Source organism: Wyeomyia smithii, chromosome 2 (genome assembly GCF_029784165.1).
Source record: "Wyeomyia smithii strain HCP4-BCI-WySm-NY-G18 chromosome 2, ASM2978416v1, whole genome shotgun sequence".
NCBI classification, from domain to species: domain Eukaryota; kingdom Metazoa; phylum Arthropoda; class Insecta; order Diptera; family Culicidae; genus Wyeomyia; species Wyeomyia smithii.
Genome location: NC_073695.1, coordinates 182,981,497 through 183,008,160, shown reverse-complemented (window position 1 = coordinate 183,008,160; position 26,664 = coordinate 182,981,497). Strand labels below are relative to the sequence as shown.

Genomic DNA, 26,664 nt, shown 5'->3' with positions numbered 1-26,664 from the left:
TTTGAATAAAATCCAGAATAAGGCAGATATTATTTGCTCGATTAGGAGCTATCTACATTCCACGTGGCAAATGGATTATAAAACGTCCACGGCTGATACAAAATTTTTAGAATTAATATGAGCGGGTGTCCGTGTATGTTTTTTACCCTTATTATTACCCTAAGTGCACTAATATATACACCAACATTGTTTCAACTAGGGTAGGGTACGGCTTAAGCAGTAGCGCCTATTTTAATCAGTCGAAGAAAACAGGCCTCAAACTCCTGCATTTTGATCAATATCGACAATTTCAATGATGGAAACGAAAACCTTGATTGTCTAGCTGTCTTACGAATATAAAAAATACCGTTAATCACAAAGCAATCTGTGAACAATTGCAATTAAAACAAATCGACCTATATAGCAGCCATTCAGGAGCCACTTCGGGTGCTGAAAAAAAACGCCTGCAAAACAGATGGAAACTACTTAAAATAGGTTCGGGGTGATTAGAATAGTGTCCCTCGATTGGTAACTTTGATTGATGATTGTTAAAGTTTACTAACTTAGTTTTACAATCTGAAAGCAAGTTCTGACAGAGAAAACGATAGCGAACAGATTGATATTATACTGTTTGAGTTTCACCCAACACATTTCGAGTATTTCGTCTGAATAAACAGGCGGTTCCTGAAGCTGCTTAGAATATGTTCCCTACCCTATGTGTTCTTGTTGTCAGTTTTATCATATGAGGATTTCATTTTGTCAGGAGCTGGTCGCAATGTTAAAAAGTTTAACGAGAAGGAAGGATAAGTGGGGGAAAACCCGGGAGTTAGCCAATTTTGGGTCCTTCAATATTGAAGGGCCCTGATTCTACTAAAATTTGAATCCACGACCATTCGTTCGTCAAAGCGAACTCTGCAACCTTGCGGCTATGCAACTTCTCGTCTTGAGTTACTTATATCCGCTATTCTGCCGGTACCCGTCCCATACTGATTTTGGTCACTTTTGAGTTATCGTCCGGAATCGACTTAACTGTTATCATATTTTCTGGAAAAAAATTTAAAATTGATACTTTTGTATGGAAAAACATGGAAAAAATACCAAGTTGTTTTTGTCCCATATTGAAAGTACCCGCATTACAGTCCCACTGCATAGTGGTACAACCTGCAAACATATAATTTTGCTCCAGATTAGTGTATATCGGATTATTTTAGGCATATAGAAGTATGTCATTTAAATAACTAGACTAGTTTTGTTTTTCTGTAGTATAATCTACGTTGTCAATGATACTGCCGGTTGCTGGTTGAATTTATATGTGATGGGACAAAATATGCGAGTACTTTCGAAATGTACCCGCATATTTTGTCCCATTTTGTCTTTTTTTAAAGTTATATAACGTAAAAGCAGTTCCATCCATGGTTTTTTGTTCTCAATGATAAACTTGTGCTGCCATGAAACTGTTTTGGTCGTTGGTTCTGAATGTAATTGCTGGAAATCCGAAAATTCAAGGATAATATTAAATCGCCGTTTTCTCAACATGTTGTTTTTCATTATGGGACAGTTATCCGGGTACCGGCAGTATTAGCAAAATACACTTTTTTTCTTACTCAGGGGATACGTAGCGCGTAAAAAACCGCGTTGAATCCGAAATCCGCGTAAACACCGAAACACGTCTGGCATAACTTCATTTGCTTAATGTTATTAATTATTACTGCTAAATACTTTCAAAAAAGAATCAATAGCAGTGTAATATCCACCTGGGAATCGAGATGAATATCAAGAAAAAATATAAAGTTTTTTTTCCTGTATGGACTTCCTCACTGCGACCAGAATCGTAGATCTATTGTGAGATATGCCCGGGTGTCTGCTGTATCCCGCACTTCTATTATTAGCAATACCGCTATTGAGAAGTGGCATGCTTATTATTATTGTTTATTAGTGCTTGTGTGTAATGTGATACTCTTCCTTTTACACCAGAGGCGTCTCGTCCACCTGTTTAACCTGTTCATAGGACAGGTAGACAATCTCAGAAAAAATGTGATTTTTTCACATTTGTAGAGTGGATGAAAAATCATCGAAGGTAATTTATTTGCAATTTCAATGTTATCCCGAACATCCTTATTTTATTTTCTACATAGTGGAAATTTATGCATCGTGAAGAATGTAACCTGATGGGCTACACTTCAGACTACGCCATACAAGTCACACACAATAATGACTACCGTTTGTTCAGACCTTTCACCTGAACTAACCGTCGTTCAACACTTCTCTGCACCTTCAAGTGCGGCAGAGTAGACGCAGTCATTTATGCTCACCCCTACTGTTGCGACGCCTCGCGTAAAAATGACATTTTTGGTTCAAACTTTCTGCTGAACAAAACCGATGTCAGCAAGAGAGAACATTCATTACACACCACCTCTCTTCAGTGTCTGGTAATCTGTTTCGTTATGCCTTTCTGTTTCTTCTCTCGACGTCATTGAAATTTGAGAGAGACCACGTGGGCCCCGAGAGTTCGCAGATCCATCTTCAGAGCTTTCGTAGTGCAAATGAAAAACGAGAAAATTCATTCATTATTTCTGTCAATGTGGTGGAATTCTTCCGTCGATGTATAGTTTCATTCAAACCTCTACACCCATTTTGTTCATTCGAAAACTTGAACCTCGCATAGTCCGCATAGTATACGTTTGTCTTTTTACGCGCTGCTTTCTTTTTAGTTTAAAATTTTAACATCGTCAAAGGAAACGCTTTAGCATTGAACTAAGATTTGATGAACAAAGATAGGTTTTTTACTCATGCGATCTACGATATAAAACAATGTTTTTATTTATAAGAGATAGAAATTTGACACCTTCGACAAAAATGCTACAACTTTCTCCAAACCAAGATGAATAACTAACCGTCCATTTTAGAAGAAGCGCAATAATATACATAGTAGGGTTTGCAATCCCAGGAACGATCCCGGGAATAGGAATATTGATTCCCGGGATTCCCGAGCTGCCTCGGAAAATTTTCCTTACAATGTAGCAATAAAACTAAATATCATATCAAAACACGAAACTTACGTCGTAGAAGTGTAGAGCTGCTTCATAGTGTGCATTATACGAAGTAAATATTTGCTTGAAACGACGATCAATATTTGCTTGCCGTGTAATATCAAATTATTTGCTTAATTTATTTGTCAAAAATATATGCTGTCTTATTCAGTAAACGAAAAATTAAGAAATATTTTCTTCGTCTCATGTCTTTTTTTGCTAGTGAGTTTACTACTAAGCGGATAGTTGCTTGATTTTTTCTTTGTTTATTGACAAAAAAATTCGAAACCTGTACATTGATAAAAAAAATTGAAACCCGTAAATCAATGGGTCCAGAAATAAATAAATTAATAATACTCAGTCAGTGTAACCTGGGTCGTGGCCGCGATTTCACATTAATTACGAAGGCATTCAAATGCTCTAAAATCTGGCTGCCAAACACTCAGCTTTATCTTCAACAAACTAAAAGTATTGGACTCTTCAGTTTCTAATGAAATGTAGCAAGAGCTGGAATCGGTGATTAAGAAGTATTTTAGAAATCAGACACCAGCGGTGATTCAGCGATCTTAAGCAAAGTTTTACAGAAGGGAACTACATTATTTGGGCCTAACTAAAAATTGTCAGCGGAACTGAGGCGATTGATAGACGAGATTGTTCATGAATTTCTGGAGTGAACTTGAATAAATTTTGTTCTTCAATTGATAATTAAATTGAAACGATTGTTTGTAACTTTTTATTAATAAACTTTATTTTAAATCTCATTTTTGCTAAGGATTTTTTCCTTTCCCGGTTCCCGGAAATTCCCGGGAAATGAGATTTTTCATTCCCGTTTCCCGGGAAATCTATTCTCGGGAATATTGCAAACCCTAATACATAGGAACTTTTCCAAATGAAGTATATTGAAAAAAAAAAAACGTAACCAATTTGGAGCACGAAATCAGCAAAATAAAATTTACTAAGGTTTTTCACGCGGTATTTACGCGGATTTTACAGAAAAAATGGTTTTTCATTTTCCAATCGTTTATTTAAAGTGTCCGATGAGTTAACAGGGTGGCGAAAACCTGGAATAACTTGGAAAATCACGGAATGTCAGGGAAAACCTTGAAAAAATAAAAAAAAAGTTTAGAGGCAAAAAGATCATAAACATAATTTTAATCATCGTCGGACAAAACCTGAATGATACTGACATTGCATATCACAACGCCATCCGTCGAGCGAACTTTTCTAGTTCTTCGACAGATCAAGAGTTATCTACGACTAAAACCGATCATTGAGAATCATGATGTGATAAATGTGGATAAAGATTACCTCTATGAAATGATGCAGATATCATTATTCTACGAGAAAATTATCGGAAACTCGCGGTCATAATAGACCGTAGAAATTCTTTGCTAGAAGGTAGAATGTAGAGAGATAAAGGTTTTCGAAACTGTTATCACGATACTGTTTTTTCAGTGTTGCAAATGTTGATTGAACAGGTAGCCCACTTGGTCACGCGTCGCCTCTGTTTTACACGCTTAGTGTTCTACTATACCGACTGCTCGTTCCTCTTGCAAATATCACCAATCATAATTTTCTGGAGAAGTTTCGTCGTGCGTCCTTCTGGCCTTTTTTATTAATAAGAGGGACTTATGGTTTTGTTAAGAGAAAGTCGCGCAAAGGTGTTATAGATTTCAGCGTAAAGAAAGGGTAAGAGGTGGGGAACCTCAGAATGAACCCATACTTTAAGTCCAGTTTTGACATCCTTGGCCCTGATTCTACTAAGATTCGAACCTACGACCATTCGCTTGACCAAGCGGACTCTGTTACCTTGCGGCTACGCAGCTCCCCATATAATAAGTTAAATATAAATCAGTGAATATTAAGTAATTGTATGAAGTAAACGTTTTAGTGTAGCGATAAATCAAATTCCCAGATTTTTCATGATATTCCCTGGAATATAACATTGATTTCCCTGATTTTTTTCCGCATCCAGTACAAAACAGTGCAATGTATATGAACGCAACGTAAAAATCCGAATGAAAAAATTGTTAACGGTTATGAAAACAGACGGAAGAGTTACCGCATTAACCATTCATGTTGAAAAAATTGGTTTTATTGCTTTTTTCATTAAAAAAAACCTAAATTAATCCACCTAGCGGTCAGACCCAGCCTTTCTCATTCAATTTTTCATTTGTAAAAATAGATTTACATGAACGCTTCAATCCAATGAATGTATATTCACTCTTTAGGTTCTAAAATATTGATGTTGTAATCTATACATATAAAAATGCAGTCCGGTCTGTCTGTCTGATTGATCCAAATAGGCTCGAAAACTACCGAACCGATCGACGTGAAAATTTGTATGTGGGGGTTTTTGGTCCAGATAAAGGTTCCTATGATAGTTTGAGACCCCTCCCTCTTCTGGAAAGGAGGGGTCCAATACAAATGAAACATACATTTCTGCACAACTCAAGAACAAACCAAGCAAATGAAACTGAATTTGGCATGTGGATATTTTAAAGGGTAATAAATATGTTCATAATGGTTCGACGCCCCTCCCTCTTATAGAAGCACATGTTTCTGCACAAATTTCTGCACATCTCGCGAACTAATCAACTAAATGGAACCATATTTGGCAGGTAAATGTTTTTAGTGGTAACAAACATGTTCGATAATCGACCTCAGGCAACATTTTGGATTGTAAGATAGCAACTTCCGGTTTCTGGAAAACAGCCAAAAATGGACGATTTCCACCCAATATAATAATATCTGGATAAAGAAAGATACACAGTAGCTAAAGTCGACCACAGACACCATTTTGAATTCTAAGATGGTGACTTCCGGTTTCGGAAAAACAGCGGCAAACGACCAAATACCACCCAATATGGGTATTTTCGGAATCGTAATGATGCACTGGAGCCACAAATCGGCTTCAGACACCATTATGAATTGTAGGATGGCGATTTGTGGTTTCTGGAAAACAGCCAAAAATGGCCGATTTCCGTCTAACATGAGTATCTCCGGATCTAGAATGATACACAGCAGCTGAAATCGACCAAAGACCCCATTTTGGATTCTTGATTGGCGACTACCGGTTCCTGGGAAACAGCGGAAAATGATCGAATTACACCCAATATGGGTTTTTCTTCAACCAGAATGTAGCTCAGAGGCCAGAAATTATCTTAAATACCATTTTGAAATCCAAGATGGCGAATTCCGGTTTGTGAAAAATAGCCTAAAATAACCAAATACCATCTAATATGAGTATCTCTGGAACCAGAATGATGCAATGAGCTAACAATAACAAATGACCAAATAATACTCAACATGGAAATTTCCGTAATCGAGATGATGCATAGAAACCATACATTGACCCTTGACACCATTTTGAATTTAAAGACGACCACTGTGAATTTCTGGAAAACAACCAAAATAACTAAATACCTCCCAATATGAGTATTTCCGGTGTCAGATTGATGCCAGAAAATTTGCTGAAAATGACCGAATACCACCCAATATGAATATATTCTGAATTAAGGCGATGTACAGAAGCCAAAAGTCGAGGATGTTGTCATTTCGATAAAACCAATCATTTCAAACGATTTGTCTTTTGACTTTGATCATATCCTATGGCCGATTCTTCGTGCATTTGCAGACTTTAAACACATCGCAAGGAATCAATGAATTTGGAACGTTCAAATAGTACAAAACCACATTTAAATTATGTGGAGACCACATATGTCAATCAAAGCAGGTATTGTTTTAAATAGCCTTTGAATTTCTTTTCATTCCATAACTTTTGAGCCACATATCAAATTGTTATGAAGTTTGTTATTTGTAAGTTTGAGAGATGACTCGTTCGTATGACACTAGTTATGTTCAAATAAGTCATGTAATCTTTGAAATAATAGACTTTCGTTGTTATATTGACAATTTAATACATAACGGTGGCTTAAGTTCAATTATAATCAAATGAAATGGGAACGTATAGGGCAGCCAAACTTTGAAACCACGTGTTCAATCATAATTCATCAGTTAACCCTTAACTAGCCCGCTCATCTGATAATAATATTGAACAAATCGGTTGTGTAGTTTCTGAGATATTGAAGTTTCGTGATTTTTTCATTTTGGTACTTTACAGACGAAGTTACAGTCCGATTACAGTAAAATTCAATAGGGTGTTACGAGGCAGCTAGACTTATTAGTTGACACTAATTTTGTGGAAAGCGGGTCAGCCATCTCTGAGAAAAGTGAGTGAGTTCAAGTAGTCTTCGAAATATGTTCCTTTTCAAAGCTGGATTTCACATTTTTAAACATAACAGACAAGGTAATAGTCTGATTGCAAAACAAATCAATAGGGTCTTATGGGGCAACTAGACCTTCCATTTGACACTGATTTTATGAAAATCGGTTCAGCCATCTCTGAGAAACATGAGTGAGATTAAGTAGTCTTTAAAACACGTTTCTTGTCATAACTTTTGAACCACGAGCTCAATCTTTATGAAATTCAAAAGTTAAGGGTATTTTAGGTAGCCCGTTCAATTGAAATCAATTTTGTTCAAATCGGTTGTGTAGTTTTCGAGATAATGATGTTTCATGATTTTTACATTTTGATACATAACCTCTACACTAAAAATCCGATTACAATGAAATTTAATCGGGTCTTATGGGACAACGAGACCTTTCATTTGCAATTAATTTCATGAAAATCGGTCCAGCCATCTCTGAGAAAAGTGAGTGAGAATAAAAATCTGCACATACACACACACACACACACACACACACACACACACACACACACACACACACATACACACACATACAGAAAATGCTCAGCTCGTCGAGCCTAGTCGAGTGATATATACCATTCGGCCCTTTGGAGCACTTTCATACTTTCGGTTTTGCAAGTGATTGCTATACCTTTCTAGGAGAAAGGCAAAAATCGCGCCCCGCACAGTGGTCTGAAACTGCGTATAGTCGGAAAAAAGTCATTTTTACAACTCAATGCGTCGAGCTAGTACTCATCGGGAATTATTTCTGCAAGGTTTGAACTATGTGAAAACGCTTAAGAATGTTCAAAATATTATTGTTTTCATACTAACAACATAGTTGAATCAGTAGGCTTCTTGTATACTGATAATATCTCCATTTTTGCCTTGGTTACACAAATGATTTTTGATAGAATGCAAATGTAGCAATCAACTTTATAATGGTGTGGAATTGATTATAAGGCTTTACTTCATCACTCTGACAACTTCAGATGTTTTTTAAGTGTTTGTTTACGGAAATAAGCCCTCCCGAAAACAAATATGGTAAAATACATGGCACTCCAACTTCATGTAGAGTTTTAAATGGTATCCCCGCCGATACCCGCGTTCATTCAAAATCTATAATGTTCCTTTGTGTTCATAGAAGCAGGAATATAAAAGTTTTCTGGGCAATTTTTGCCGAAACATTCACAATATCAAAAACAAGAACGAACGTGCGACACGCATCCGGCCATTTTTGTATGCTGGCTGTTCAACTACACCAACTGCACTTGGCATGCGCAAGCACTGATACAACGACGCTCGCTGTTTAAGCCGTAACTTTGCGTGTTGTTTGTTGTGTTTGCATTGCTCGATAGAAAAGAGTTGTTTTTTTTTTTGTTTTCGGAAACTATACTTTAAGGAATCGATAAAAGTTAGCTTAGAATCGAGGTGAGTAGCTATAAAAAATCGATTCTGTACTCATTGAACAGAACCGTAAGGGAATTTTATGCATTTTTATTTTCGTTTGTAGCAGAATGAAGCTGTTTTCTGTAAAGAAAAGGCGATTGTTTGATCTTCTTCGTGAGTCAGTCAATTTACCCAGGACTAACCAAAAAAACGCTTGGTTGAGTGTATGCTGGCTAATCTTCGTAAAGTTTGTCGAGACGAGCTATATGATCGAGGAGCGCTAATCGTCCGGAAAGAGGTATCACGTTTTTGCTCTAAGTTTTATGAACGATTGAAGAAATGTGGTAGGGTTCTTTCCGTGTTCTTATCGAATTACGCTGATTGGTTGGATGGTGACATTATATTCGAGTTGTCAGATAGTACGAATGTAAAAACAAGTGTGAAAGTGGGTCGTCCTTTGAAGTCATTTATAGCCTCGGGAAGACATTCCAGAAGGCTAAAAACTGAAACACTACGAGAAAAACATTCCTCCGTGAAATTGTTACATGCTGCTGCAACGCAATTCAGATCGGAAGGTGATAAACAACTCGCAAAATTATTGTTCATGTTGTGTAGTGATCCTCAAAAAGCTGCAGATATTTTGAAGGCTTACAACGAGTCTGAAAAACTTACGTTACCTGTTAAAATAAGTCCTGAGCAGAGCGTATCGTTAATAATTGAAGCGAATCTCGGTAAAGCACAATATCTTTAAATAAGATCGGTTGCGAAAAATCACTTCGCCGATGTATTTCCGTCGTAGGATGCCATACTTGAAGCTAAACAAAAAGCTTATCCTTCACCGGATTTCATCAAAATTACCGGAACGTGCGCGAAAGTAAAACTTCAAAAACTGTTGGATCTAAATGCTTCAAGAATTGTGGAAGTTTTAGATAACCAAAAATTACTAAGTTCAATATCTCAGACCGATCTTGAATTTTCTTATAAATGGGGGTGCGATGGGAGTGGTGGACATTCCCAAAATAAGCAGAAAATTGCTGGGGTGTCGCACGTGGACACATGCGTTCTGCTTACCGCAATAGTGCCGCTGCAATTGAAAATATGCAATATATCAGATTCTCCTATTATTTGGACAAATCCTTCACCATCGTCAACTCGATATTGCTAACCGCTGCGAGTTCAATTTTTAAAAGAAACAAAAGAAACATTGAAAAAAGAAGAGGAGTGCTTTACACATCAGATAGCAAATTTGCAGCCATCCACCGTTGTTTCAGAAAATGGAAAAGCTTTGAGAATTCACCACCGATTATCCATGACAATGATAGACGGAAAGGCCAGGAACATACTAACAGATACTTCTTCTATGGCAGCTTGTTGTGCCTGTGGAGCAACCCCAACATCAATGTCTGTTAGTTCAGTGGTTGATCGACCAGTAAGGAACCATTCAAATATTACATAACGCGGAATTTGGCAATTTTCAATACCCACCCACCCCCATGTAACGCAATTTTACATGTTTGCCACATGCGATATAACGCTCCGCTTAATACCCCCCCACCCCCTAGAGCGTTATGTATTATTTGAATGATCCCTTAAGACAAGTGTTTTCAAGTATGACATTTCTGTGCTTCACGCACGCATACGCTTCCTAGAGTGCGTTTTGCATGTATCATATAAAATGGATATTCAATATAAGGAGAGAAAAACTCGAATTCAAAATGCTCTAAGGGAAGAGTTAGGCCTTTTGGTGGATGTCGTCAAAGAAGGCTCGGGTTCAACAAATGATGTAATACTGCTCGGAAATTCTTTGAGAATCCGAACATAGTGTCAGCTATCACAGGATTCGACCAGGATTTGATTGAAAGGTTTGCTGTAATCCTCAAGACGCTGGCATCTGGCTGCGAAATCGACGTTGATAAATTTAAGGTATATGCAATGGTTACGGCCCAAATGTTTGAGAGCAAATATCCATGGTACTACATGCCTGCATCAGTACATTTCGTACTAATCCATGGAGCTGATGTGATGGCATCACTAAAGTTGCCCATGGGAGTGTATTCCGAAGAAGCCTTGGAAGCTAGAAACAAAAAATATACGTTCTTTTCGAGAATACAGAACCCGCAAAATTTCTAGAGAAGCTACAATGACGGACTTATTAAATAGATTGTTTCTAACTGGAGATGTGGTCTTCTCTTCTTATAAATTGAAAAGGCAAAGGAGTCACCACGAATTTTCAGAGAATATAAAAAATCTGTTGAAGTAATATCTGAGACTTTTTCTAATTTTTTTAAATAAAATAATGATATACATCTGTCAATACAATAAACAGTTTTTTCTTTTCTTAATTACTTAATTTTTACTATTCTCTACAAACTACCTTTAGACGTCATCCTTCTACTTTGCTTCCTTAAAGAGTTAGCGACAGCGCCGCCCTAGCGGTGAAGATTTGAACTACGTAGTTATTACCAAAAGATGGCCAATAGTTTCAGGATCAACATTCAAGAAGACATCGTTCATCTAGGAGGCAACCTTTAGGAGTTATTAATTTCGCCCCGATTTCAGTCATTTCCGACCACTGTGCCCCGGTTAAAATTTTTCAACTGATTTTTTAAGGTTTTCCCTGACATTCCGTGATTTTCAAAGTTTTTCCAGGTTTTCGCCACCCTGTTAACTTATCGGAAACTTTAAATAAACGATTGGAAAATGAAAAACCATTTTTTCTGTAAAATCCGCGTAAATACCGCGTGAAAAACCTTAGTAAATTTTATTTTGCTGATTTCGTGCTCCAAATTGGTTACGTTTTTTTTTTTTTTTTTTTTTTCAATATACTTCATTTGGAAAAGTTCCTATGTATTAGGGTTTGCAATATTCCCGAGAATAGATTTCCCGGGAAACGGGAATAAAAAATCTCATTTCCCGGGAATTTCCGGGAACCGGCAAAGGAAAAAATCCTTAGCAAAAATGAGATTTAAAATAAAGTTTATTAATAAAAAGTTTCAAACAATCGTTTCAATTTGATTATCAATTGAAGAACAAAAATTATTCAAGTTCACTCCAGAAATTCATGAACAATCTCGTCTATCAATCGCCTCAGTTCCGCTGACAATTTTTAGTTAGGCCCAAATAATGTAGTTCCCTTCTGTAAAACTTAAGATCTGCTTGAAATCGCTGAATCACCGCTGGTGTCTGATTTCTAAAATACTTCTTAATCACCGATTCCAGCTCTTGCTACATTTCATTAGAAACTGAAGAGTCCAATACTTTTAGTTTGTTGAAGATAGAGCTGAGTGTTTGGCAGCCAGATTTTAGAGCATTTGAATGCCTTCGTAATTAATGTGAAATCGCGGCCACGACCCAGGTTACACTGACTGAGTATTATTAATTTATTTATTTCTGGACCCATTGATTTACGGGTTTCAATTTTTTTTATCAATGTACAGGTTTCGAATTTTTTTGTCAATAAACAAAGAAAAAATCAAGCAACTATCCGCTTAGTAGTAAACTCACTAGCAAAAAAAGACATGAGACGAAGAAAATATTTCTTGATTTTTCGTTTACTGAATAAGACAGCATATATTTTTGACAAATAAATTAAGCAAATAATTTGATATTACACGGCAAGCAAATATTGATCGTCGAAGCAGCTCTACACTTCTACGACGTAAGTTTCGTGTTTTGATGATATTTAGTTTTATTGCAATATTCTATGGAAAATTTTCCGAGGCAGCTCGGGAATCCCGGGAATCAATATTCCTATTCCCGGGATCGTTCCTGGGATTGCAAACCCTACTATGTATATTATTGCACTTCTTCTAAAATGGACGGTTTAGTTATTCATCTTGGTTTGGAGAAAGTTGTAGCATTTTTGTCGAAGATGTCAAATTTCTATCTCTTATAATTAAAAACATTGTTTTATATCGTAGATTCACTCAAATGATAATTTTCAATATAACTTTTCTCCAAGATTTTCTACATATATTATATCTCCTACGAAGTCATCAGTCATACAAAAGTACATATTTTTGCGAAATATTTTGGAATTTGGTTTTTGAACCATTGCACAATGGTCCAGAAACCAAATTTAGGGGAAATTTGGGTCTAGAGCTCTATAGCAATGTTTTAGAGAAAAACTTTCTTCTACAAAGTTTTTTTTTTACTCTCGCTTATTTTCCGTCGGTCTAGATCCGCCACTGTTGTGGCCAATCACCGACGCCCAGGGAGACGACTCCACACCCAGGACCCTAACTCACGACCCGTTAATTAACGGACCGGCGCCAACGGCTTTACTTCCTCATGTGATGGAAGGCGTGATCCCAGAGATTTTTCGCCTCAGAAAATCTCCCGGTGTCGGCTAGGATTGAATCTACAGAGTTGTTACATATGATAATGCGCGCTTATTGAAAAATTATCGAAAATTAGGATGACCAAAATTTTCGAAGCAATCAACTATCTAACTTTTTTATCTTCGAAGATAGAAGAAAAACTTGTTCTACAATGTTATAGCTCCAATAATTTTTAATAACTTTGTTAAAAAAGGTTTTTATCTATCTTTGAAAACAACCGATTTATATTTAAAAAACACATTTTGCGCTCTTACTTCTTTATTTCAAGTTTCACATAAAAACTGCCCTTGAAAGACTTTTAGAGCTTTTTAAGAGAAACAATTTGCAATTCTGATATCGTAAATATCTCTATTCTACTCAAAGTTATTAATGTTTTTCATCAAAAAACATGCGTTTTTCATTTGTTTGTCATTCTTTTTGGGGCAAACATAAAAAATATCTCTTGGTCTCATTTTGAAGGGCATACTTGATTTTATAAATGGAAGAATTTTTAAAAATATGTTATTTTTAAATTTGAGTAAATTCAATTTAACCCGTAAAGACCCGGGACGGAACTTGTTTCTTGAAAATACTCGTTCTCAGCACTGGAACGGCCGATTTGGGAAAAGTTGGACTTTTATTCAAGGGGATAGTTGCTCTAAGTTTTGGTAAAGATGCCACCCCTCTGGACCCCTCCCCGCTTTCGTGAGACGCAAATGTCTGTTTTTTTTCTAATTTTTCAAACAAATTGAGCTAACACTGGGAATTTTCATACGTATCAATTGCTCCATGCATCAAATCATGTCAGGTGGATGAAATATGGTATGTAAGAGTGAATTTTGGAGTTTCCGAATTATTTCAGTACAAAATCACAAAACTACGTATTTTTATAAATAATCAAATAAAAAAATCGTTCTTCAAATTTTAAGCTCTACATTTTTGAAGTGAAGTCTCCTGAATCAATACACGATAAAATATTTATTTTGGCATTCAAACATTTTGAGAAAAACGAGTTTTAATTCACTAAAGTACGTATTTTCACGTAAACCTGATTTTCTCAGTCTCCCACAGTAGATTTCAACTTGTCTCTTCAATGTTCAAGTTCTATATTTCTAGATTAACATCTTCTGAAGCCAAAGATGCTGAAAGATTTATTCAAGCATGCACAGATTTAGAGAAAAACGAGTTTGAGTTCACTTAAGTACGAGTTCTTATGAAAACTTGATTTTCTCCGAATCTGTGCATGCTAGAAAAAATCTTTCACCATCTTTGGATTCAGGAGACGTCACTCTAAAAATAAAGAGCTTGAAAATTTAAGAGACAACTTTACTTTGGTGAATTTAAACTTGTTTTGCTCAAAATGTTTGCATGCTAAAATAAATTTTTCATCGCGTATGGATTCAAGAGATCTTACCGCTAAAATGTAGAGCTATAAATTTGAAGAACGGTTTTGTTTGATTTTTTATAAAAATACGTAGTTTTGTGAATTTGTACTGAAATAATTCGGAAACTCCAAAATTCACTCTTACATAACATATTTCATCCACCTGACATGATTTGATACATATTAATTTTTTGGTATTTTTTTTTATAACTAGAAGTAATCACCGTTAACTGGGGTGACTTTGATCACTTTTTTTATTGTATCTCAAATATATTCAGAATATACTGAAAACAATATTCTTTGATATTTTTAAAATAAGTACTGGCATGCATTGAAAAAGATTCAGTCACTACTTCAAAAGTTTAGCAACAATTTTGCTGTTTTTAAATATGCTCTAAAGATTTTACACCAATAATCATTCCGGGGTGACTTTGATCACTTCATTGTTTTGATGAATTTGGAGTAACACTTTGCTACTTTCACTAAATTGAACAGCCTAAAACGACTCCATTCCATTCACATTCTACGTGAACAGTTTATAATGGCGAATGCCCAAGATTCATTAAAAATTTTTAGAATATATATGAATGATCATTATTTAGTGAGAGAGGTGGTCTAAAATCATCAAAAACTAGTCCATGAGGAATACGACTTATGAAATTGTCCAAATTTGCATGTTACTTCACGTCTTTGGTTTTTGTTAAGAAGTAACATGTAACACGCTGTGGTGAAAATTGGGACTCAACATTGCCTTCGAGGAAAAACTTGCAAAAATAACAATGCAATGTATTGTTATAATATTTGTTCATCTCAAGAACTAATCTGGGAACAAAATAAAAACACTTTACGTATTGCAACTTGTTGTTTTGAATCTGCTTGAACCGATTGTTTGTATGCAACAAAAATCGCCAAAAATACACTTTATTTTCAAATAATATTTTAGCATGAAAAACACTCTTTAAATAGCAGGAAATGCATGAATAGTAGCAATGCGAACATATATCCACACAATCAGTGAAGATTACGACAAATCCCAAGCACTACGAGCATTTTTTTACCACATTTTCAGAAAAGAGGTACAGTGATCAAAGTCACCCCGGTGATCAAAGTCACCCCAGTTTACGGTACCTTTAATTTGACCCAAAAAGATCAAAAATCGATCAACTGGTTCAAAAGTTATGATTTTTTTTAAATAAAATACAGCGAATATAGCCGTTTTTATGGTCACCCTATTTCGGAAAAATTCCTGCGATTTTGAGCACAATTGAAACACTTTGCGTGACCAACTTCGAAATAGGGTGACCATAAAAAACGACTGTGTTCGATGTATTTAATTTAAAAAAAATCAATGCTATGATGGAGAAACATTTCCCAGGGTCGCGATCCATTCTAGAAGAAGAAACGCAGGACTCAAATGCGCCATGTGCTGGTTCGACTATCGCTAGGACAAATGCGCATTACATAGCCTGCGATATCTTCACAGAATCGAAAGTGGAATGGGCAATCAACTCATTCGAGCCCTATAAGTCCCCGGGACTGGATGGATTATTTCCAATAATGCTTCAACGGTGTGGAAGGGTAATAATTCCATCCATAACCGAGATATTTAGGGCAAGCCTGACACTTAATTACATACCCCCCAACTGGAGAAAAACGAAAGTGATCTTCATACCAAAGACTGGGAAGCGCGACAAAACACTTCCAAAAGCCTTTAGACCAATTAGTCTAACCTCCATTATGTTAAAAATTATGGAAAAACTAATTGACTATCACGTCAAATCAACGTACCTAATAACCTCTCCGCTGAGTAGGTATCAGTTTGCATATCGAAGCAACATGTTAACAGTGGATGCAATACATATGCTGACGACAAAAAATAGCGAAATCTATAGATACAAAAAAAAACGCACTCGCTGCGTTCTTAGACATAGAGGGAGCTTTTGATAATGTATCCCATCACTCAATATTGAACGCAATGGGACACCATGGGTTTGATACATATACCTCAAAATGAATCGAAACCACACTGAATAGTCGTGAGATAACTGCAGTATTGGGTAATACTACCCTTACAAGGAACACAACTAAGGGATGCCCGCAAGGTGGAGTTCTATCGCCTTTGCTGTGGTCACCAGCTACTTAGAAACTTAACTGAGCTAGGTTTCGAAGTGGTCGGATTCGCCGATTATGTTGTGATTCTTGTGAGGGGAAAATTCTGTACAGTATCGGAGAGAATGCAGTTAGCTCTAAACTATACTTTAGAATGATGTAGACAAGAGGGGCTGACCATTAACCCCTCTAAAACAACCATTATTCCCTTCACTCGGAAAAGAAGGTACAACTTGAAGAGCCTGAAGCTGGGTGAGACTACACTGCAGCTTTCCACTGAGACTAAACATCTTGGAGTAGTTTTAGATCAGAAACTCAGCTGGAATGCACATATTGAATATGTCATCGGTAAAGCTACGAGTGCCCTCTGGGCATGTAGCGAAGCTATTGACAGAACATGGGGTCTAAGGCCAAGTATGATTTATTGATTGTACCAGGCAATATTGAGACCTAGAATAACGTATGCCTCGCTAGTGTGGTGGCCTAAAACAAAAGAAAGGTTAACGCAGAACAAGCTTGGCAAGTTGCAAAGGCTAATTTGTAATGCAATTACAAGAGTAATGAAAAGTGCTCCGTCGAAAGCCTTAGATGCAATTCTGCATCTATTACCACTCCACCAGGTAGTACAACTAGAGGCGGAAAAAGTGCATTGAAACTAACACGCCTTAAAAAAGTACCTGATGGAGATCAGACAGGCCAGCTGGCAATCCTCAAACATTTCCAGCTGAGCAAACATATACCAGGTATCGAAGACTGGATGAATACAGAAGCAAACTTCGAAATACCTTTCAAAATCATAGAGACCGAACGGGAAGATTGGGAACAAGGTGGCCCGAATATCCGACAAGGCTGTGTCGTCTTTTACACATGTGGCTCAAAAAAATGATTCAACCGGAGCAGGTATAAATGGTCCAGGGATAATTATCTCGATACCAATGGGCCGTTGGCCTACAGTGTTCCAGGCCGAAATGCTTGCAATTTATGAATGTGCACAAGTCTGTTTGGCTAGGAAATACAGGCATGCTAACATATGCATTTTTTTATAGCCAAGCAGCACTTAACGCACTAAAAGCTTTCACATGTACCTCTAAGCTAGTATGGGAGTGCATCCTTTCCTGAAACAACTGGCAGAAAGGAACCAAGTATGGTTATACTGGGTTCCTGGTCACTGCGGAGTGGAAGGCAATGAAAAAGCCGATTCGTTAGCTAGACAGGGGTCATGTACCGATTTCATTGGCCCAGAACCGTTCTGTGGGGTGTCATCAAGCGCCTTGAAAGCAGAATTGAAGACCTGCGAACATAGGACAACACGAGAGAACTGGATATGCTCAGTAGAGCTACGCCAGTCTAAACGCTTTATAGAACCAAGCGTGGAGAAAAGCCAGCAATTGCTTAGTTTAGATAACAAGGGACTAAGGACAATTACTGGACTGTTTACAGGACACTGTCCAAGTAAGCATCACCTGAAACAAATTGGTCAGTCAGATGACGAAATTTGTCGTCTCTGCGGGTTCGAATGTGAAACCGCAGAACATTTGCTCTGCCACTGCAGTGCACTAATACAGCGCAGAATGAGAGCTTTTGGAAAAGAACCTTTGAAGCCTTTTGAGGTCTGGTCTGCGAATCCTAATGAGGTAATACATTTCATACGAAATTCAGTGCCTGATTGGGAGAAAGGGTGCGATATGACAACGACGATCACTTCCATCAGTAGTGACATGTCTGCCACGAGTACCTAGACTAAAGAAGAGGTATACCACAAAATAATGGTCGCAGTGGTCCAAATCTTACAAAAAAAAAGCTTGTAAAACCAGAAGAGCTGCTCTTTTGGTACTTACGAAAATATAACAACAATGGCTATGGAACTAAAGCAATTTTAACATTACAATGTTTAGACAAATTGTAAAGATAGTGTCTCTACTAGCGCTTCATATATGACTTGTTCGAATTTCGCCTTCTTGACAAAATATAGCCTAATGAGCACTGAAAGAGCGAAACCAAGCATGCTGGTAAGTGCAGGAATTTATTTTGTGCGATTTCGTGAATCTTCCTGTGTTTCGTACAGACATGGATCGTTAGGAGTTGTATAAACAACTTTTCTACTCGTACCAAAAGACAAATCCTTCCAAGTAGAAGACATTAATCCAGAGCGCAGTTAACCCTTTATAAGGCAGTGGCAACTATATTGCCACCGACAAAATATATTTTTTACGCTGCACTAATATTGTTTTTAAATTTGACTTAACCAAAGACTTCGAAAGGTGTCTTAGAACACTTCAGTTTTTTTCTAGGATTGCAGTGTACAATATTCATTTTGGGTTAATTTTTATGTGAACAAACCGCGATTTTAGAACGTCCTTAGGAAATTAATTTTTAATTTGGTGAATATCCAACAAATTGGTAGTTTTTCACCAGAAACTTTCTATTTAGGACCTACTGTGTTAAAATATGCAGCTTTTTTGTTAAAATACATGGAATATTGGACGACAAATTTCAAATTTCTTCCTAAAATTTTTTTTAGGATACCACTTGAATAATTTTTTATTTCGATCTTTTCCATGCAAAATAAATAAAGTCCTAATGTCACATTCTAGTTACTATGATGTTCTATTTTTTAAGATTACAAGAAAGCAAGCTTACAAAGCAGTTGCAAAAAAATGCTTCCATCGTTTTTGGGGTTAACAGGCAGTGGCGACTATATTGCCACCAACGGTTATGCGTTTAACGGACAGTGGCAACTATATTGCCACCAATTTTTTCGATTGAATCAATAGTGAATTTTTTAGCAAAGGAACAGATGTGTTGTTCCTTTTGTAAGGAATACGTTTCACTGAAGTTTAGGTCGATTTCTTGTGTAGTTTCCACGGCCTTGAAGGGTTAACGCGCAGGCATATGATATGCTGTCACAAATGTATGAATGATAAAAAATTTAATTTGGCACAGGTTTTTTTCAAATTATTTTTTTCTAAATGGTACACCTTGTATTTTTGTATGATTTTCAGGAAAGGAGAAAAAGAGATGTTAATCTAACGCTACGTTGTTTGTTTCGGTAGGTGGGGGAGGGATTGTTAAATACGCTACGTCATTGAGGTATGCTCCCTGACGATTTCTCGTCAGTTTAATGACAGAAGCGCGTTGCAAATAACTAAGTTTCTGCAAAAAAAACTGAATCTCACAAACCAAATAATACCCAACATATGAGCCGTTGCGAACCAGAGTGGTCTATGTGCCATCAAGCAAATTGTTTAGGAGAAGCAATTTTCGAAAAATCTCTGAATAAAATTCTGTTCAACGGATTCTTTCAAACAAAATGTTCTAATATAAAGGTTATGAAGTGGTTTAACATTGGGATACATAAAATTAACAGTTTCTTCGCAAAATCGGTGATTTTATCTCACCAATGTACATAGACCACTCTGACTTCATACATATATTCACTGGAATCCTCGAATCGTTTCGGAACAGAGTGGTCTATGTACACAAACCTGGTAAAAGACAAAGAAAGTGACGGTAACTCGTATAAAATGGTTAGTGTCACATGTTATATGATACATATAGCATGTCACATGTAAGATGTCACGTGTAACATTACATGTAACACAAAATGTTACATATTACATAATATTTTACATGTTACATTTTTCGTGTTACATTACGTGTAACATGTTACATATTACGTGTGACATGTACAGAACAAGTGACATGTTACTTAGCACATGTAATATGCTACATGTTACGTGTTACATGATAGTATTACACCGATTTATGTACATAGACCACTCTGTTCCGAAACAGAATGGCCATTCTGTTTCGGACGCAATTTCAACATGGTATAAATCACCTTTAAAATTTGATTTTTGAAATATTTTTTATCTCCCAAGTACAGTTTTTTGTGTAGATGCGGAATATGCAAAAAATTCATTTTCGAAAAAAATGGTCTTTAAACCACTCTGGTTCGCAACGGCTCATATGTAACAAATGATTTCTAGCCTTCAAACATCAAAAAACAGAGCATTTTCCGAAAAAAGGTATAAAGTATAGGAAGGTATAGTTTCTATAAACAGGTCTTGGGATGAAGCCGGATATCAGCTTGTTCCTCAATTTCGTTCAAATTATGTAAATTTCATATTTTCGTTCGAACCAATTCGAACATTCGAACATCGTTTGGCTCAGTCGAAAATGGAAACACAATTTTCAAACAAACCGTAAACAATATTAAAGAGCGAACACGCAAAAAATAATTTCCGTTAAAATGATAACCCCGAGCTCGAAATTTGCTATGAAATATTAAGGGACAGAAATATGCAATTCGTAACTATTAGGCCACTTATATAAAGAATTCGAAAAAAAACTAATAACAAAGAAATAACTAGTATGAAACTATGTTTAGAAAGTTCGTTTGTCGTATAAACTGTTCATGTAAGTTAGGAACAGTATTTGATTTCCCATAAGTAAACTCAGCCTGTATACAGTAATTGCTTGAACGCAAAACCACATACTGGAGAACATAGGACGAAAAACAATGAATATAATAAGTGCAGTGGCGTAGAAAGCATTTGACGATCATTATGAAATAAAAACGTTATTAGAAAGAAAGTGTAGATGTACATTTTACTATAGTTTATCTCCATTCTAGACAGCTTCTTAGATAAATCTAAAACGAAAAAAATAACAACATTGCAAAGGGATTGTTTTCGGATAGTGCGGTTATGTTCGCTTCGCTGCTGCTTCGAGGGCTCCATTACAACCTGCATCCGTTAAGTTAATTTAGGAATTAGGAGAAAAAAACGTAATGAAAGTAAAAAACGGAACCGTCAGGTTATATCTGCTCCTGGTGATGCTGCAGCTGTAGACATGCCATTTCCTTGCTGGTGTGGTCCATAAGTAATAGTGCTGTTCGATGTACGACTGCCGATCCTTCTTAGTAAACGTCTAGATTAGTGTCATTTTATAAACATCTCTTGTTGTAGGTTACTCGAACTATCGCATTTATTGCTGTTCATTATAAAAAAGTACAGTTCTTTGGTTAATAAGATTCTATGATTTCTTAAGAGACTAATTTCCACTGTCTGACGCCGGCACCAGGTAATAAATTTCAAGTCGGCTAAATTTCAACTGTGCACTGTTGTCGATTGGTAGATCCTTTTAAATCGTTCTATAGCTTCGTATCCAACTTTTACGATGCAGCATGCAACAATCGTTGATGGCACTATCGCGTAATTCCCGATCATGTGACTTATACTAATCTATGTGTTACTTTTTCACGATTGGTTTAAGTTATAGTAGTTTACGTTATCGTACATTCAACTCAAAAAATATGAGAGTAAACTTTCGAGATCACAGCTTTTTGTTCAAATGAACAACATTTGTTTAGAGGATAATATCCAGATGAAACTTCATTATTATTATTTTATAGTTATAATTACTAGAATGAATTCTTCAAATACCTGAACATTTCTTTGCTTGGCAATTACAAACATTGTGCGCGCAGTGTTTCAAACTCCAGGTATGTATGGTTTTGAACCTTTTATAATATTACAGTTTCTTGCACTTTTTTATCACATGTCTTCAGTCTTTTTGAAACATTTTTAACATCTAGACCTTCTTGAAGTATACGATCTTCAAAAACATTGTTGTTCCATTTCGTTTAAAGGGTAGAAAGCAGGATACGCTTTACGTTCCGTTTCTTACCCCAAGCAATATAGAAAGATAACCATTCATGACGTCTATGAAGTTCGCAAAAAATAATCCTTTAATGTTTTGGAATATTTCGACAGCTAAATGCCGAATGTACAAAAAAATAATATCTTATCTTCAACATCTCAACAATTTTATAATAAAAAATAATAAAAACATTTGATTCATATTGTCGGAAAATTTGACAAATAAATAATATTGACCATAAACTTAGCATATGAAATTGAAAAGCTGAGAGAGTTTACAACGACATATCGATTAAAATCATTTTATTTTTTTAGAAAGGTGCACAGCAGACTAGTTGTTTCACTGCTCTCTGACTGGAAAATGTTTCCTGTGCACTTCATATGTCGCATTTTTATTCAAAGAAAGATGGGAGCGTTTTTAAAAACGCATTATGATGTCAGAGATTGTTATCTCATTATATAATCTCCCTTATATTTTAAATATATATTTCAGATTTGGAAAAAAATCAATAAAATTAAAAACTGAATAAAGAACATAAATAATTGTTAAATAACAAAAAGCGAGATTTGTAACAACAATAGCATTGGTCTATTTAAGAATGAGCGGAATAATATTTTTTCCAGATAGTTTCTAGAAATAACTCATAACAAATTGCGTCTATATTCTTTTATATACTTTCATGTCATATTATCGCAACTATTGTTCAAATTCCCCATACGCTAACGGACTAGCTAAATCTACTTTACCCGTAAGTTCGACAACACGTTTATCAACGCATACATGAAACCATTAACAATGTTACATCACAGATAAAGCAATAATGGAAATCAAGTTGTTAAGTTGTGATAGCATTAATGGAATAATGTCCCAGACCAGGACTCGAAAAAAATAATTCAACTTATTACGAACCTAGCAGCCCCAAAAATTTAATATTATGAATTGAAAAGTAATTTTGTAATAAGATTGCTTACATCATAGTTGGCGTCCCAAATAAGGTACATATTTTACGACAAAGTAGTTTGTGATACAATTTTAGTAGTTTCGCAAGCATTGGATAATCGATGCTTGCGTAAAAAGTTTATTAATGGGTTGGGTTTTTATTTGTGACTATAATTAAATCTTGAAATGTAATCAAGAACAAAACAAAACAATGCAATTAAAATTCGGGTATACAAAGAAACGTGTCGCATATTCACGAAAAAACTGAACATATTACTTAACCATACTTAGAGCAGTACTATTTAGAACGGTCTAGATGTTTTACATGTTTATATTCTATTTAAAAAATAACGTAGCAAACAACATACAAATTATTCTTACAGTTTTGGAGAAATATTTATCGGTTTTAAGATCTTCAATCACATTACAGTAGATAAAATATATCACAATGATTAAACAAATTATGTATGTGATATTTATTTTTGATTTTGTTTTTATTTTAACTTTGGTGTAATGAACACATGTTGCAAATAATTCTCCAATTACAAAATTGTTAGCATGTTTCAATCTCTTTTATATACCCACGAAAAGAACCTCACTGAAACACGTTTTTAGCAACGCAATAGTATATTATATTGACAAGAATTTAAACTCTGCTCCGTTACTATCCTACATTACTCGACTCGCGAATATTTTACACCATAACCGGATTCCGGATAAATTGTCTTGATTGTCTTGATTGAGGAATGCAAAACAATTACTACTTAAATAAAACGTAATATTATTATTTACACTGTTTAAAAGTTTTTAATGAATAGTTATCAAGTAACGAGCAAAGTTTAAATCGATGGTAAACAAGATTTTTATATACTTATGATTGTTTCGTACATTTCTATGCAGAAGAACAAAACAAGTATTACTAACATTTCCCAATATTCATTAAAGATACACAGTCCAGCTGAAAGATGCTTATGTAGCAATAGTATATACGTACCAAGAACTAAGTTTTACTGATAAAATAGATTTTTTCGCACTAATTGTCATCAGATGCAAAACAAAAAATGTTTCGCAGAACGGGTATATTTCTTGGAAATGCGCATACAAATGCGTCCAAACATAAAGAAAACGAGAAACACTAAACGAGATGTAAATAAATAATGCACAATACCTGTTGGGAACCACTCCGGTTTGCTGCATTGGTGGCTGTGGTGGTGGTGCGTAATGTCCAGCTTGTGGTACTCCATGTGACATACCACCAGGAACAACCCCCGGTGGAACACCATGATGGTGCGTTGGATCGTGATGGTGGTAGTCGCTTGGACCCGGTACCATCTGGTGACCGTACTGTTCGTGCTGAGCGGCCTGCATTGGCGCATGGCCACGGTCATATCCTCGTCCAAAATGTTGTTGGTACCCACCGTCTCGACCACCGGCACGACCGCGCGGTCCGCCACGGAAACTTCCACGACCACGGTAGCTGCAGAAACAAAACAATACAAACAAAAAAGTTGTATTAAAAGTATGCACGGACGTATTGAGCGTGAGCTTTAAATTCTATTATTTAATTTCTTCATGTATCTTCACTTGAGTTTTGCCGTACAGAAATAAAACATGAAAAAACAAGACAAAATCACAATCACAAAAAAGAGCTACTATTCTAATAAGCAATCAAAGATTACAAAAATCATGGTGCTAGGTTTGAAATGCGGTGAATGAACAATGATTTATTGAGCTTTTATGGCTATTTTGATGCATAATAATCGAACTTACCCAGAATAATTGTAGGCGGGTGATCTCTCTATATTTTCACGATATTCACCACGATGTTCTTCACGGCGTTCTTCACGACGTTCTTCACGTCGGTCTTTACCGTACTTTCCGTGCCTGGGTAAACCAGAAATAAAAAGTTACATAAAGCACTTGATCAAAATGCGAGAAACTTTAACAGATGCATACCTTCTTTCTTCAAATGATTTGGAGCGGCTTCTGGACCGACGCTCTCGATATGGACTACGAGAGCGTTTTTTCGGAGATTTACCCTTCTTTGTCGTCGGAGACCTGCATACCAAATTTTAAAAAAATTAAGTATCGTATTAGACTTTTCCAACTTGTGTCACCTACCGTGAATATGATCTAGATCCACTGGAACTGTACGAACTAGAACGATTCCGACGCCTTGTTCCGCGTTCTCGCTCTCGATCTCTGTCCCGTTCACGATCGCGATCTCTATCTCGTTCATCACCATGTTTTTCATCCGGTGAACGACGACGTTCCGGTGTACGCGGTCTAGGTGACCTATGTCGGCCACGTTCAGAAGAACGACCGCGTCGATTGCCTGAGGCATTATCAAAAGATCTAGATCGACGATTCCGATCAGTAGCGTGAGGTGACCGGTGACGATTAGCTTGCTTGGCTTCCTGTTCTTTGCGACGTTCTTTTTCGCGCATAATGCGATTAAATGCTTCCAAAGGATCATCAATAATGCTGGAATGATTGAAACACAGGTCAGTTACAAAAGCTACATGTATAGTGCACGATATATTTACCCTGGACCAACGCTTGGAACAGTAGGATACCCAGCAGGTGCCATTGGCACCATATGGCGTGGTCTCATGTGAGGGGGATGTGGAGCATATCCACCTCGTGGTGGATACATCATCCTCGGTCGTTCACCGTGGTACATACCACCATGATGTTCATATGGTCGTTGCGGAGGATAACCATGCTGCATTCCATAGCCTACGGGATACGGATGGGGACCCGAATGTGGTGGACCCGGATAAGGATGATGTGGCTGAGACATATAGGTTTGATGTGGTGGAACACCACCCATCTGTGGCTGATGAGGATGATGGTTGTGTTGTGGTATCGGTATTGTGCTACGAGCATTCGGTTGGTGATAATCCGGTGAACGAGTGTCATATTCATGCTTTGGATTCGATGGAGGAATTGCTTGGTAGTTGCTTTCACTATCATCTATTTTTGGCGTAAGGGAGCCGCCTTCTTCAGGGAGTGTTTCATCATTGTTTCGACCGCCTCCACTGCTGCTACCGCTATTGTAATGTGACGAGTGTTCATGACCTGTCGGGGGTGTATCGTGACGATAATGATGTGGCGGGCGTCCATTGTAATGGCCCAGATATGCACCGCGCCTCTGTAAGTGCGCTGGTGGCACCGTCACTGTTATGTTGTCTTCGTAGTCGGACTCATTGTCGAAAACTGATTAAAGAAACGTAAAGTACTGTTAAAACTCGCAAGCAATAAATTGTTGAATCATAAACCAACCTTTATCATCACCTGGTGATCCGATATCTCCATGTTGAGATACCTCTTCGTAGCTTTCGTGTAAGTCACAATGGTCTGTAGATTCCGGTTGTGTTTCTATGTCAGTTTCCGCCTTATGTTGGATGGCATCCTCCTCTGCTTCATTGGAGATAGTTGCTGATGAAGTGATATTGGTGGAAGAAGTAACTGCTGTCAATTCTGCTGTAGTTGCTACCTGCGATTCCTCGGTAGGCTTAGTTTGTTTATTTGAAGCAGCTGAAAGGAAATTGGCATTTGATGAAAATCACTTGGTGATCGCGTGGTCCCTGTAAACATAC

General features: G+C 36.7%; 1 protein-coding gene across 2 annotated transcripts in view; it reads right to left on the bottom strand.

The window, feature by feature from the left end:
• The window catches only part of LOC129725552 (E3 ubiquitin-protein ligase RBBP6), a 53,622-nt gene that overhangs the window by 15,231 nt on the left and 11,727 nt on the right, over positions 1 to 26,664 (bottom strand). For both annotated transcript variants that reach the window (XM_055681534.1, XM_055681535.1), the window contains 6 exons: positions 26,348 to 26,602; positions 25,609 to 26,281; positions 25,184 to 25,546; positions 25,019 to 25,120; positions 24,833 to 24,946; positions 24,231 to 24,539 (listed from right to left, as the gene is read on the bottom strand). In XM_055681534.1, the coding sequence (XP_055537509.1) occupies positions 24,231 to 24,539; positions 24,833 to 24,946; positions 25,019 to 25,120; positions 25,184 to 25,546; positions 25,609 to 26,281; positions 26,348 to 26,602 (1,816 nt within the window). The remainder of the gene's footprint in view (positions 1 to 24,230; positions 24,540 to 24,832; positions 24,947 to 25,018; positions 25,121 to 25,183; positions 25,547 to 25,608; positions 26,282 to 26,347; positions 26,603 to 26,664) is intronic.